Source organism: Sarcophilus harrisii, chromosome 4 (genome assembly GCF_902635505.1).
Source record: "Sarcophilus harrisii chromosome 4, mSarHar1.11, whole genome shotgun sequence".
Classification (NCBI taxonomy): Eukaryota; Metazoa; Chordata; class Mammalia; order Dasyuromorphia; family Dasyuridae; genus Sarcophilus; species Sarcophilus harrisii.
The window spans coordinates 454,217,849-454,231,286 of NC_045429.1; the positions used below are offsets into that span (position 1 = coordinate 454,217,849).

Here is a 13,438-nt window from a genome sequence, read left to right on the forward strand (position 1 = left end):
CATTGAGAGAAACGCATGCGCAGCGGGGTCCTCAGAGGCACTTTATTGCAGCCGCCTTAGAGGGCGGGCCCTCCTAGATCAGCCCCCCAGGCCCTCAGAGGTGGCTCTGGTGGCTTAGAGGGAAGGGGAGGGGGAGGGGGAGGAGAGCAGGCACTTTCTGTGGCAGAGTGGAGGAGGTGGGAGAGGCAGGAGGGGAGGGCACCCGCCCAGCCCCCAGCCCCGGGCCCTCAGACGTTGGCGGGGCTGTAGCACAGCAGGCGCAGCTGGAGGTTCTGATCCCAGTGGCGCAGGAGCAGGAAGAGGCCTCGGGCTGCGGCCTTGAGGGCGGCCAGGTCCAGGCCGTCGGGCAGGCGCTGGGCCCTGAGCCAGCCGTCCGCCTTGGCCGCCACCAGCTCCCACTCCCCGAAGGTGCCGGTGCAGCGGTGCTCCAGCCAGGCCAGGGCCACCGCCGTGGCCCAGCCGCGGCCCCGCAGGTCAGGGACCCCGGGGCCCTCGGCCCCCTCGGAGGCTTCGGTGTCGGAGCCGTGCCCGCTGTCCACCTGGCCTGGGCCCTCCGAGCCACTGCTGGGGGACTGGCTGCCCGAAGCCGAGCCGCCGGCGCCCGGGCCCAGGAGAGCCCACGGGGAGGAGGCAGAGGCCGGGCTCAGGGTGGCCCGGTGCACCGGGAAGGGCGAGGCCCTGCACAGCCTCTCGTGGGGGATCTGCACCGCTGCGCAGAAGGGGCCGTCCAAGCGGAAGGAGCCCGCGGCCTCCTGCAGCCGCACCTGAGGGAGCGGGGGCCGGCTTGGGGAGGCCCGGCCGGGCCCCGCCCCCCGCCCCGTTTCTCCCATCCTTCCCCGCGAGGCTCCCCCCACCCCCTCCGAGCCTCACCAGCGGGAGGTAGTCGTGGTCCCTGCGGTCCTTGGCGCCCTCCGCCACCGACCTCCCGTCAGGCTCCGGGGTGTAGAGTCTTCGGCCAGAACCAAACCTCCTCCAGCTGAGCCTGGGGGAGGAGAGGCGTTGGTCCCGCCCCCTCCCTCCTGCTGGGCGGGGCCCCCACGCGCACCTCCCCCTGGGCGGGGCCTCCCCTGGGCGGGACCTCCCCCTGGGCGGGGCCTCCCCCTGGGCGGGGCCTCCCCCTGGGCGGGGCCTCCCCCTGGGCGGGGCCTCCCCTGGGCGGGGCCTCCCCCTGGGCGGGGCCTCCCCCTGGGCGGGGCCTCCCCCTGGGCGGGCACCTTGAGCCGGCGCTGGTCTCAGAGTCCCGCGAGCTGGCCGAGGCGCTGTCCTCGAGCCCTGGAACGGAGGAGGGCAGGTGAACCCCGCTCCCTCCCTGCCCCCCTCCCCCGGCTGCCCTCCGCTTGCGCGGGGCCTCACCCGCAGGCTGCCCGGAGTCCTCGGCGCTCTCCGCCCGGGGGGCCGGCGCTGGCTCTGGGGAGAGAGGAGAGGCCGGGGCGTGGAGTGCGGCCCCCACGGCTCCGGGCCGCGGAAAGCAGCTGGCGGAGGGGGCGCTACCTGAGCTGTGAACTCGGAGGGCCCCCGGGAGGGCCTCGCGCGTGACCGCGTCCACAGCCACGGGGCAGGTGAAGAGGGAAGCGGCCGCCGTGGCTTTGCTGGTCTGCAGGGCTCTGAGCCGGAAGCGGCGGATGGGGCCTGCGGGCGCAGGGCCGGGAGGTCAGAGGCTCCGGGGCCGGCCCCGCTCACTTTATGCCCGATCCCCTCGCCGGGTGGTGCCCCCTGCAGGGCCAGCTCCGCCCCCCTCACCGGGCTCCGCCCCCTGCAGGGCCAGCTCCCCTCCCCCCAGGTGGTGCCCCCTGCAGGGCCAGCTCCGCCCCTCTCACCGGGCTCCGCCCCCTCACCGGGCTCCGCCCCCCTCACCCTGCTGTGTCCCCTGCAGGGCCAGCTCCCCTCCCCGCAGGTGGTGCCCCCTGCAGGGCCAGCTCCGCCCCCCCTCACCGGGCTCCGCCCCCTGCAGGGCCAGCTGCTCGTTGTCCCGGACCACCGAGGCCGCCGTCAGCCGGTGCAGAGTTTGGTCCCAAGCTTCTCCCCCCTGGGGGGAGGGCGGCGGGGGATCTTCCGAGGGCCCCAGGAAGGGCTCCAAGCCAGCACCCACCTCCCAGCACACGGGCCGCCCGTCCTGCAGGGCCCTCACCGCCACGTGACACCGTGGGGGCTGGGGTGGGGGGGGCGGAGGCGGGCCTGTGGGGGAGGGGGCAGACTCCTCTGCAGACGGGGACGGGGCAAACATGAAGGGGGGCTCCACCAGCATGTCCCAGTCCAGGGGTGTCGGTGAGAGCAGGTTTCCTGCGGGGGTGAAGGAAGAAGAGATGTAGCGTCTTGGTGACGGCTGAGGCCCCGGTGCATTGTGGGGGTGACGTCCGCCTGGCGCCCCCCCTTACCCGAGTCATCGAGGCTTCTGCGGAGCTGCTGCCTCTGCTCCGGGCTCGCGTTCTCCAGCTGTCCGCCCAGGGACCGATTCCTCCGGGGCTGGGGGACGGGGTCTTTCCCGCCCTGGGGCGTTGAGAGGCTGCGCCCGGCGAAAGCCGTTTTGGGAGGCTGGCCCGGCCTCTGCGGGGCGAGGGGTGGAGCCTGCAGAGCGGAGGTGACCCCTCGGCACTCATCCTGGGGGTCCCCGCCCCCCGCCCGCCCCGGCCCCTCGCCTCACCGTGAAGGGGCCCGACAGCGGCAGCGGGCAGGAGTGGCTGGCGGCGGCGGGGTCTCCCCAGGCCAGGCTCCGGTGGCCCCGCTGAGAGGGGACCGCCGGGGGGGCGCTGTGGTCAGGGGAGCCGGGACCCCAGGACCCCGGGGACTCGCTGCTGCCCGGGGACGCGGGGCTTGGCTCGGGGCTGGTGGAACAGCGCGTCAGGACGTACTGCTCCCGGATGTAGGAGGAATGGAATATCCGTCTCCAGAGGGCGGCCTCCGAGGGGGGGTCTGGCCCGGGGTCAGTGGCGGGATCCGCGGGGGGCTCAGCGCCCGCTGGGAGTGTGGCGGAGGAGCCCCCCAGCTGGTCCTTGCCTGGCTCCTGGGGCCCTTCCCCCCCCCACTCGCTCCTCTCCGAGTCGCCAGGCCCACAGTGGCTGGAGGCCGTGCCCGTCCCCGCTGGGTCTGTGGGCTCAGTGCCCAGGCTGGTGGCTGACGGCTCCTCTGGCGATGGGAACACAGAGCCCCCCAAGCTCCTCCAGCCCGGCTCTTGACCCTGAGGAAGGAGCAAGGAGGAAGTCTCAGTGCCCACAGCCATGAGCTTGGAAGTGTGGGAGGGAGAAGCGGGGTCAGGGCCGGCAGCCCCCAGAGGGACCCTGCGTGTCGGGGTCTGCAGAGGCGGTTCCTGGGGCCCCGCCGGGAGCACTTGGCCCACGGGCCGTTTCTGCCGCTCTGGTTGAGTAGGACGAGGGAGGGGCGCCAGGCAGGGCTGAGGGTATTTGAGCAGGAGCCCGCCCGGAACCTCTTGCCTGGCCAGGCCAGGTACCTCTTTTAGCGGGTAAGCTCCTTGAGGCCAGGGACAGTTCATTTTGGTCTGGCATACAGTAGGTGCTTAATAAATGCTAGCTGGTTGAGATGGGCATTCCAACAAGATCCCGGCTTAGGAGGGTGTGGCCTGGTGTCTTTCCTGTCTCTGCCCCCCAGATCTCGTGCTCACCGCGGGCGGGCGGGGCCGGAAGCCTTCCACTCGGAAGAGGGAGCAGTAGCCGATCAGTCGGTCTCCTGGGTAGAGTGTGGGGATCTCCCGGGGGGTCAACATGGCCTCCACGGAGTCCGGCATGAACCAGTCCACAGAAATGTCGCTCAGGGCTGGCTCCAGGGCGGTCCGAAGTGCCCGCAGGAGCTGCAGGATCCCGGGAGCAAGATTCATCACTGAGCCGGGGGAGAGGGGCAAGGGGACGGGGACCAGGGCCTCTGCTCCCCGGGGCCCTTGGGGAAGAGCGGGTTACCAGGTACTAGGACCCCGGGGCAGGGAGGGACAGAGGTGACAGATGATGACTGAGGCAGGTGCCAGGGTGAGGGCCCCCCCCCCAACTCACCAAGGGCTGCAACCTCTCCCCAGGGGCCAGGAAGTACGCATGACCCCGACTGAGGGCGGACAGCCCCCGGAGCAGCTGGCGGCAGGCGGGGTCCAGCCCAAAGGAGAAGCACCTGTGGGGTAGACAGGGCAAGGGCTGACCAGGGGAGCCCCACTGGGGGGAGCCCCAGAAGCCCCACGCCGGCTCTTACCTGGCCGTGCCCCCATGGCGCCTCATGAGCTCCAGGGCCTCCTGGGCAGCCGGGGCGGGGGGAGCGGCGGCAGTGAGCACAAAGAGCTGCCGGGGGTGCCCTCGGTGGGCCGGCTGCTCCAGGGCCCAGCGGAGCCCCGCCAGCACGTCCGGCCTCTCCCATCCCGCCTTCAGGGCCTCGACGCCCTCACAGGCCAGCTGCAGGGTGTGCTGGGAGGGGAAGGGAGAGGGAGGGGGCTCTGTGCCCATGCTCCACCCTGGCCCGTTGCAGAGGAGGCAGGGGGAGCGGGCGGCCTCTGAACACAGAGTGCTGGAGGGGACCATCTTGTGCTACGCCTGAGGCACCCGGGGGACCCGTCAGCTGCCCCCAGCCTCAGAGGCCAGAGCTACTGGCCCCAGGAGGGGCGCCGACCAGAGGCCCCCGGGGTTTCTGGGGGGGACTCACATCGTTGCAGGGCTGGCTGCCAGGGAAGAGCGGGCGCACGGACGAGCCAAACGTAGCAATGTTGAGGAACGTCTGGGGGGGCAGAGACTTCAGCGCCAGGAGCAGGGCGTCCTGAGGAGCAGTTGGGGGAGGTGAGGGCCCGCAGGCCGCGGGGGCACCTATGGTGGGCACCGCGCTGCCCCAGCTAGGGCAGGAAGGAAGAAAAAGCCCTCCTGAGCCCCCTCCCCCCAGCCTCTCACTGACCTTGTAAGTGGCCCCATGGCTGTCCACTAAGAAGAGACACTCCCTGGTGGCCGAGGCCGGGTCCGGGGACCCCGCGCTGAGATCTGGGCAGAAGCTCAGCACCAGCACTGGGTTCAGGAGGATGTCCTTGTGGAATCGGCGCTGCAGGAACCACACCTGGACCACAGACAGCCGCTCTGAGTGCCCAGGGAAGCCTGGCCAGGACCCCTAGAACTGGCTGCCCAGGGACCATAGGGAGTTCCCAGAAGGCTTTGCCTGAGCATCTCACTAATCACTCTGCATCCAGAGGCCCCCCATGTCACTGCTCTGGAATAACTCCCCCTTTGGGGCCTTCTGAGGTGGGGGGGTGGGCAACAACCGTTTGTAGAACCAGTGGGCGGGGCCGCGGATGGGGCCGGAAAGAGCAGGGTTCAGATCCCACGTGTGACAACAATCAGGTGACCTGAAACAGGCCCTTGGTTTCCTCACTTGTGAATGACACGAGCACCTCAGTCTGTGACCCCCGCAACTCCCCATTCTGTTATGGGCAGAACCAAGGGAGCGCCCCCTCCCAGCTCGGCTCCCTCCCCGTGAGCCCCCGGGGATGCTCCCCTATTTTGCCAACAAACCGAGGCCATGTTTCTAGGGTGCACACTGTGTGTGACCCACTTCCCGTGCCTCCAGGGACGGGGCCGGCGAGGCTGGGCCCCATAGTGTCTCTCTCCCCTTCAGGATTCTGAAGATCTTTGTTGGACTTGGGGTCTGACTGCCCGCCCTCCCCGGAGACCTTCCCTGCCCCCCTCCTCTAGGTGGCCGTTACCCCCCACCCCCCCTCACCTGACGGTCCCCATCACTGTCTTTTCGGAGGAGGCGCTGGAAGTCCCTGCGGCTCCTCACTCGGGCCTCGTACTGGGCCGCGCTCAGCCCGCCCGCCTCCAGCGTCAGGTGGGGCCGGTGGGGCTCTGGGGGGGAGGCAGTTTAGGAGCTTGCCCACCGGGGGAGCGGCCGGAGCCCCCTGCTCCCCTTCAGCCTGCCTCAATGACCCCCCCCCAACTGCAGATAGAGATGACCCCCTGCCCGGCCCTCACCGCTGGGGTGCAGCAGGATTTCCAGGGCCCGGTCACAGGGGTGCCCCTCAGCCAGAGTGATGCAGATGGTGGCGGCAGAACTGGCATGAGGGGGGGCGTCTGCTCGGAGGGCATGGGAGGGACTCTCCAGGCCTGAGGGGAGGAAGGCGAAAGGGGATGGGAAGGGCTGGGGGTGGAGGAGGAATCCACTGCTTCCACTGGTGACCCCAAGTTGGGACAGACCAAAGAAGCCGAGGCCCCAGGCAAAGGTGTTGCCCACTGGGGCCGCCGGCTGGAAGTCCTCTGAGGGCAGCCGTCGCCTGTTTACTCTCAGAATCTAGTCTCCTATTGCTGCACTGACGAGCACCCCCTCCCCCGACTGGCCGGCGTGTGGAGCGGCCCCAGTGCCGTGGCTGGCAGGGGGCAGTGCCCAGTGAGAGACACCCCTCCCCCAAGCTCCCCCCCCCCCCGGCTCTGTGGGAGACCCAGGCCGTGCTGAAGCAGGATGAGGATGCTGGGCTCCGGGGAAACTTTCCATCCTTCCCTGTGCGTCATAGAACGCACCGGCAGCGGCTTCCCCCAAGCCCTTTCTATCTAGAAAACAACCCAGTTACACAGATGAGGAAACTGAGGCTCAAAGGTGGGATGGCTAGTAAGCGTCCGGGCCGGAGCCCCCGACTTGGGAGCATTCAGATCTGGCTTTCTCCCGCACCTGCCCCCCCCCACCCCGAGGCCCGCGCTCCCAAGGAGCCGATGTTGCCCCAGTGTTTGGGTGCGGGGCGCGGGATAACGGACCGCGGCCTTCGATAGGAACTCGTGGGGCCGCTCCATCGCCTCATGGCTGAAGTGACCTGTCCGGATCCCGCCGGAGGAACATGAGCCTGGCCAGTTTGGGGATTTATCATGAGATGGCTATAACCCTCAGCATGGGTGAAAGGACTCTCCATAAAGAGCAGGGGGGAAGCCTCGGGGCCCCTCTCCCTGCCTCCCTAACCCGTGACCCTGCCCCTTCCCAAGAAGCTTGGTTCCACCCTCTCCTGCTGACCCCTTTCTTGGTCCACCTCTGCGCGCTTTCACCCTTCGTGCTTAGAGGTCGGGAGTCGGGTTAGAGTCTCACCCTAACCCTAAATGCGCCACTCCTCGTCTTATATTGAACACTCCTTGCCCTTCTCTGGCCCAGACAAACCGGCCCCGCCCTCTGCTGTCTCCCGTTTCTGGGGTCTCCTCCCCTCCATCTGTCAGTTACTTGTGGTCTTCAAGATGCGGCTCCCGACCCTCCTCCTGCCCGCCCCTTTCCTACCCATCCCGGGCAGGGATCAGGGCAGAACGCCGGGAGGCCAGATTCTGACCCCCTCCCCTGGGCAAGTCACTGAATCTCCATGTTTTTTTCCTGTTTCCTCAGCTGCAAAATGGCAACAATAATAGCTCCTGAGATCATATTCTTAAAGTGTTTAGTGCAGGGCCTGGCACATAGTAGGTGTTTAATAAAACACACTAAGCACTTTACAAATTATATCTATGTGGGGTTTTTTTTCAGTTTCCTCAGCTGCAAAATGAAAACAACAGTATCTAATACGATCATATTTGTGAAGTGCTTAGTGCAGGGCCTGGCACATAGTAGGTGTTTAATAAGCACTTTACGAATCATATGTACGTGTATATTTGTGTCTATACGACACACATAAATCTATGTCCGTGCCTCCTCGTCTCTCCTGAAAGAATGGAGGGTCCTTGAAAGCAGTGACTCATTTTGGTTTTGTAACTAGTGGCTGGCACACTGTGGGTGCTTAATAAATGCTCGCTCCCATTTCATGGGACTTCTCAAGGGACAAAGGGCTCTTCTGTTTCCCTCGCTTCTTCCCACATTCTGGTGCCTTTGCCCAGCACAGAGCACCCCAGCTGCCCGCCGACCCGGCACGGAGCTCCCGCCTGCCCGCCAACCCAGGGACCTCCTTGGGACAGAACAAATGCCCGGGCGGCCGGCCAGAGCCAGGAGAAGCACTCACCCGCCAGGAGGCACGGTCCGGTCACCAGCATCTCAAAGGAGAAGGTGTAGGGCCCCGGGCACCGGGCAGGGCCGCAGAACATGTCCCTGGGGGCTGCCGAGTCTTGCAGGGGGGGCTCCTCCTCCTCAGGGGTGCCCACCCCGAAGCAGCTGGTGGGGCTGCAGGGGGTGAGGGGCCATCTCACTCTTATGACCCTCCCCTTCCCTGTGACCCACCCCGAGGAGTCAGGCGGGCCTTCGCTCAGCTCCCCTCTCCCTCCTTCCCCCTCTCCCCCATTTCCTCCGCTCCCTCTGGCTACAAGGCCCTGCCGCTGCCCGCTCCTCACCCCAGGAGGCCCAGAGAAGCCCCGGCAAGGAAGGGGGGAGAATCACCATATGCCCAACCTGTCGTCACAGAGGCCAGAGGGTCTGGCTGGGCTGGACTGGGCCAGGGGGGTGAGGATGGAGGGCAGGGCCACCCGGATGGCCCCGTCCGGCCTCGTGGGGAGCTCACGGCTGCTCCTCAGCCACACGGTGACCGTCCCCTCGGAGGCGATGAGGCCCGTGGGCAGCACCAGCGTGGAGCGAGCCTGGGCTGGGTCGAGAACCAGGTGACCTGGGGCCGTGGGCCAGAGATAAAGGGGTCCCTGGTCAGCAACCACTAGGAGCTGGGGGGAGCTGGGGCTGCCTGTGGCCTCTGACCCCAAATCCCCCACACTCCCCCCCACCACCCGCTCTGGTCAGATCAGAAATCCAGTGCCACAATCCAGCTGAGTGGCAGGAAGGGGCAGAGCTGATTGGGGACCCTGGGAAGTGGGGAGGGAGAAGGGGTTGTCCAGGGGACTGTTGGGAAGCTTCCAGCTGGCCGGAGGAGAGGAAGCCGGGGCCAGGGCTTCCCAAGTGGATGGGGACTTTTGACATTGTCTAATCCCACCCCATATTATTTTAAAGATGAGGAAGAGGAAAAACGACTCCATCTAGTACTCTCTGAAGTGCACTCTCTGCATGTGTGTCTGCTCCCGGGTCCCCAGCTCTCTGTCTGCTCCTGAGCATCCCCAGCTCATCCCCAGCTCTGTGGCTGCTCCCGGGTCCCCAGCTCTCTGTCTGCTCCTGGGGTCCCAGCCCTTTATCTGCTCCTGGGGTCTCCACCCTGGTTATTCGCCCACCCCGTGCGTCTGTTCCTCTCCGGCCCTCACCCTGGGCACAGCGGCGGGGCAGGCCGGCCTCCGGACGCAGCTCCCTGCAGCAGGGCTCGCTGGGGCTCCAGCGGCGGCTCTGCAGCTGGAAGGAGACCCTCCTCCCGGCCGCCTCGGCCTCGAAGCCCGACACCACTTCGGCCTCGGCCTCGGCCAGCGGATACACAAACACCCCTGGAGTGGTTGGGAGAGCGCTATGGAGGCCGCCCCAGGCCGGGCTCCGGACCCTCCCCAGCCCAGCCCCCCATTCGGCTCTGGCCACCACACCGTGGCTCACCTTCCACAGCTTCTGGTGCTGGGTTGTGGTAGGTGAGGCGGGCATGGAGGCCCAGGCAGGGGCCGTTGGCACAGGCCCGGACCCAGGAGTCCTTGAGGGGCAGAGGAGTCCAGGTGGCCGGACAGTACAGGCCGGGCATGATGCCCCTGCTACCTGGCCCGCTCTGGGAGGCTGTGGGGGGGAAGCTTGGTGAGGGTGCACCCCGGAGCAGGGGGGAGGTGCTCAGGGGTTTGTGTGAGGAAGCTGTCCCGGGGCCTGATGGGAGCCACTTCCTCCAAGCTGCCAGAAGGTGGGGCCCAGGTGTTTCCACCATCTCCATGGGCTGGAGGCAACAGCGGCAGGTGAGCAGCATCTGCTTACCTGGGCTCCCCCCATTACCTTGGGAACTGTGAGAGGCCCCAGACATCTCCTGGTAACCAGGGCGCGCAGGGTTACTGATTAGCCAGAGGGGGCAGGGAGGGAAGGCCACAAGGGCTGGGGGGGAAGGGGGGGTCCCCTGCAACTGCCTTCAGGGCTCCAACCCCGCCCTGCCCCTGCCGGCCTCGGGGCTTCCAAGCAGCTGCCAGCTGCTGAAAGGGGGGAGGCTTAATGGGGCTGCAGACAACCGGCCCACACTGGCCCGGGGCTGGACGGAGGCGCCCAGAATCAGCGGCTCTGGTCCTCCGGCCTCCGAGCCTCCCAAGCAGAGGCTCCCAGCCCCGGTCCCGCCGCCGCGCGAAGGGAAGGGAAGAAGGTGGGAAGAAAGGAGGGAGGGGCGGCTCCCTTCATTGTTGCCTTGGGGCTGCCTGAGTGGGAAAGCGGGCTGGGTGCCGACCGGGTCTAGGGTTCCAGGGGACCGATGCGCTGCCCCGCGGCACACGATGGGGGACCCTGTAGAGACTGTGGACGCTCCGCGCCCAGGAGAGCCAGAGCTTATAGGGGGCCCCGGAGTGACAGGGGGCCGGGCAGGAGACCCAGAGCTGATGGGGGACCCGGAGATAGTGTAGACGCGGCCAGGAGACCCAGAGCTGATGGGGGACCCAGAGCTGACGGGGGCGCCCCTCCTCCGCTCCGCAGCCAAGAGCTGGTGGGGAGATCCGGAGAGGAGACAAGTGTGGACGCTCTCCCCGGCTTAGCGGCCAGGAGACCCAGAACTGACGGGGGACCCAGGGAGGAGACAGTGTGGACGCGGCCAGGAGACCCAGAACTGACGGGGGACCCGGGGAGGAGACACTGTGGACGCCCTCCCCCGCTCCGCGGCCAGGACACCCAGAACTGATGGAGGACCCGGGGAGGAGACAGTGTGGACGCGGCCAGGAGACCCAGAACTGATGGGGGCACCCCTCCCCCGCTCCGCGTCCCGGAGAGCCCTCAGAGAAGCCCCGGGTGCGGGGAGTCCGGGCCGGCTGCCCCCAGCCCGTGCTTGCCCTGCCTCGCCAGCCTTGCCCCTTCTACCTCCGCGTCTCCTCCGCGCCCCCCGGGCCTTCCCCGGCCGCCTCCCCATCACCTGGTGCTCTGCCCGCCCGCCCGCTCTCTCCGGGCTGCAGCTGCTCTCCCGCGGGGCGGCTCCGACTCCCTGGCCCCGGTCCCTCTCTCTCCCTTTCTATTCCTGCAGCGCTCGCCCTCCTCCACCTCCCTCCTCCCCCTCCCTCCTCCCTCTCCGGGATGCTGCCTGGCCCCGCCCCCGCCCCCATTCTCCGGGGAGACCCCAGCCGGGAGGCAGGCGTGGCTCGCTCCCCCTCCCGGACCCTCCTCCTCCCCCTTTTCCTCCCCCCCCCACCCCCGACCCTTCCCTCCCCCTCCCAGCTCCTCCTGCCGCAGCGCGGCTGGGAGATTGGCCAGCGCCGGGCTCCCGGAGCCCTGTTCGCCTCCTCCCGTCCCCCCTCCTGCTCCCGAGGCCCCCAGGCCCCCGTACCCCAAGCCTGGGTCCCACCCACCCCTTAACCTTGAGTGGAGACTGGGACAAGCCATTCCCTCCCATCCCTGCAGTGATCGCCGCTCCTCCCATCCCTGGAAGTCCCCTTGGCCCGGCTCCTCGCCTTCCCCCGGTGCCCCCAGGCTGTAGTGAGTCTCGGGGGGCTCCCCGCAGAAATCCTTCCAACAGGGCCCCTCCCCCCTGCTCCCCTCCCCCCTCCTCTCCGGCTGCCCCCATCAGCTCTGGGTCTCCTGGCCCCGGAGCCGGGAAGAGGCTCAGAGAAAAAGCTTACCCTCTATTGGGAAAGACCACGGGTCTATATGATCTGGGGGGAGGGGGGCAGTGGTGTGAGCCCAGCCTGCCCCCACCCCATTTCATAGGCGGGAAACCTTGAGGCTTGGACAGATGAAATGGCTTGGCAGCCAGGGTAGTACAACAGAATTCTTGCTGACCTGGTTTTGAATCCTGTCTGTACTTACTATCAGTGTGGCAAGGGACATCTCCCTGAGCCTCAGTTTCCTCTTCTGTTAAATGGGGGACTGGACTCATGACCGCTGAAGCCCCATATACATAAATAGCCATTTGTCACAGAGATGGCAGAACCCCAATAACCACAAAAAGTCTCCCCAATTGAGCTTCCAGGACCCTCCACCTTTCCCCGCCGAGACCCAGAATTGGGGAGGGGGGCGTGGGAGGAGGAAACAGGCCCAGGGAGCTTAAATTACAATATTGTGGGAAACTTACTGGTGAACTGGAAGGGCCTTCAGAGGCTCTCTAGCCCAACTCCCCATTTGACAGATGAGTAAACTGAGACCCACAAGAGGAAAGGAGTAGTATCCATGTGGAAAGTGCTCTACAAATCTCCAAATACAATGCAAACACCACCATCATCATCTTCTCGTTCCACTATGTCACTGTTTTTCCCAGATTCACTCACTTTCTCAGCATCCTCTTCCTTTGGAGTCAGGGTTCTCACCAAGTCCCTGGAGGAAGCAGGGCTGATAAACTCTCACCAACTTTTCTTCTGGATGCTCTCTCCTCCCTGGGTTTTCTCCTGGTTCTCCTTTAGCCCTGTGAAAGACATAGCACAGGTATTATTGTCCCCATTCAACAGATAAAGAAGTTGAGGCTCAGAATGACCAAGATTCACACAACTTTCACATTGTTATTATTATTATTACTGTCATATACACACACACACATATATATATTACTGTCATTATATATACTGTCTTCCCAACTAAGCAGTAAAACCCTGCTGGCGACTGAATCTCAAACGTCTTTGTCTAAATCCTCCATGAACAAAACAGGTTCTCAATAAATGTCTACTAATAATGAAGGCGCCAGTCCTTGGTCAGTGTTCTTTTTTTTAATACACATTTCTTTATGAATCATGTTGAGAGAGAAAAATCAGAACAAAAAGGAAAAACCATGAGAGAAAAAGAAACAGAAGAAAAAGAAATAAAAGTAAATGTAGCATGTGTTGATTTATATTGTCTCCATCAGTGTTCTCCCGCAGAATGGTGACTATACCCATTTTACTGAAGATCAGAAGATTGAGGAAGAGAGAACCAGATATTATCTTTTTTTTAGTTGAATTTTTTTATTTTTTTTAGTAATTTTTAGTAAATTTTTTATTTTCTAAATCCTTGCAAAGTTAGTTTTGTTTTTTTTTCTGTTATTTTTCTCAAATTTATTGATGAAGTTGTTTCCTTTTCTTTTTTCTTTTCTTTCTTTCTTTCTTTCTTTTTTTTTTTAATAACTTTTTATTGCCAGAACCCATGCCAGGATAATTTTTTTACATTATCCCTTGCACTCACTTCTGTTCCGATTTTTCCCCTCCCTCCCTCCACCCTCTCCCCCAGATGGCAAGCAGTGCTATACATGTTAAATAGATTACAGTAGATCTTGGATACAATCTATGTGTGCAGAACCGAACAGTTCTCTTTTTGCACAGGGAGAATAGGATTTAGAAGGTATAAATAACCTGGGAACCTGGGAAGAACAAAAATGCAAGCAGTTTACATTCATTTCCCAGTGTTCTTTCTTTGGGTGTAGCTGCTTCTGTCCATCCTGGATCAATTGAAACTAAGTTAGTTAGATCTTCTCTTTGTCGAAGAAATCCACTTCCAGCAAAGTTAGTTTTCAACATTCACCCTTGCAAAA

At 64.3% G+C, this 13,438-nt stretch overlaps 1 protein-coding gene across 3 annotated transcripts; it reads right to left on the reverse strand.

Annotated features, from left to right (window-relative positions):
* Positions 1 to 44: 44 nt before the first annotated feature.
* VWA5B2 (von Willebrand factor A domain containing 5B2) lies at positions 45 to 10,978 on the reverse strand. 3 transcript variants are annotated; one of them, XM_031968104.1, is made up of 19 exons: positions 10,865 to 10,978; positions 9,379 to 9,549; positions 9,102 to 9,275; positions 8,311 to 8,521; positions 7,928 to 8,085; positions 5,943 to 6,074; positions 5,692 to 5,816; positions 4,876 to 5,031; positions 4,633 to 4,743; positions 4,189 to 4,397; positions 3,999 to 4,110; positions 3,617 to 3,802; positions 2,642 to 3,175; positions 2,376 to 2,565; positions 1,933 to 2,280; positions 1,354 to 1,629; positions 1,215 to 1,272; positions 871 to 982; positions 45 to 764 (listed from the first exon to the last, which is right to left on the reverse strand). In XM_031968104.1, the coding sequence occupies exons 2-19, from the start codon at positions 9,515 to 9,517 to the stop codon at positions 228 to 230; spliced, it is 3,768 nt and encodes a 1,255-aa protein (XP_031823964.1). In that variant the 5' UTR covers positions 9,518 to 9,549; positions 10,865 to 10,978; the 3' UTR covers positions 45 to 227. The 3 variants fall into 3 exon arrangements, with proteins under 3 accessions (XP_031823964.1, XP_031823963.1, XP_031823961.1); XM_031968103.1 differs by having other exon boundaries at positions 1,354 to 1,407; positions 1,492 to 1,629; positions 9,379 to 10,978; XM_031968101.1 differs by having other exon boundaries at positions 9,379 to 10,978.
* Between the last annotated feature and the right edge of the window lie 2,460 nt (positions 10,979 to 13,438).

Excerpts from the sequence above, each read along its gene's own strand:
- VWA5B2 (XM_031968101.1), bottom strand. The coding sequence starts at position 9,784 with ATGTCTGGGGCCTCTCACAGTTCCCAAGGTAATGGGGGGAGCCCAGGT. Across the intron at positions 8,522-9,101 it reads GCCCCGCCGCTGTGCCCAGG|GTCACCTGGTTCTCGACCCA; the intron begins GTGAGGGCCGGA and ends CCACGGCCCCAG. Across the intron at positions 6,075-7,927 it reads CGGACCGTGCCTCCTGGCGG|GCCTGGAGAGTCCCTCCCAT; the intron begins GTGAGTGCTTCT and ends TCCTCCCCTCAG.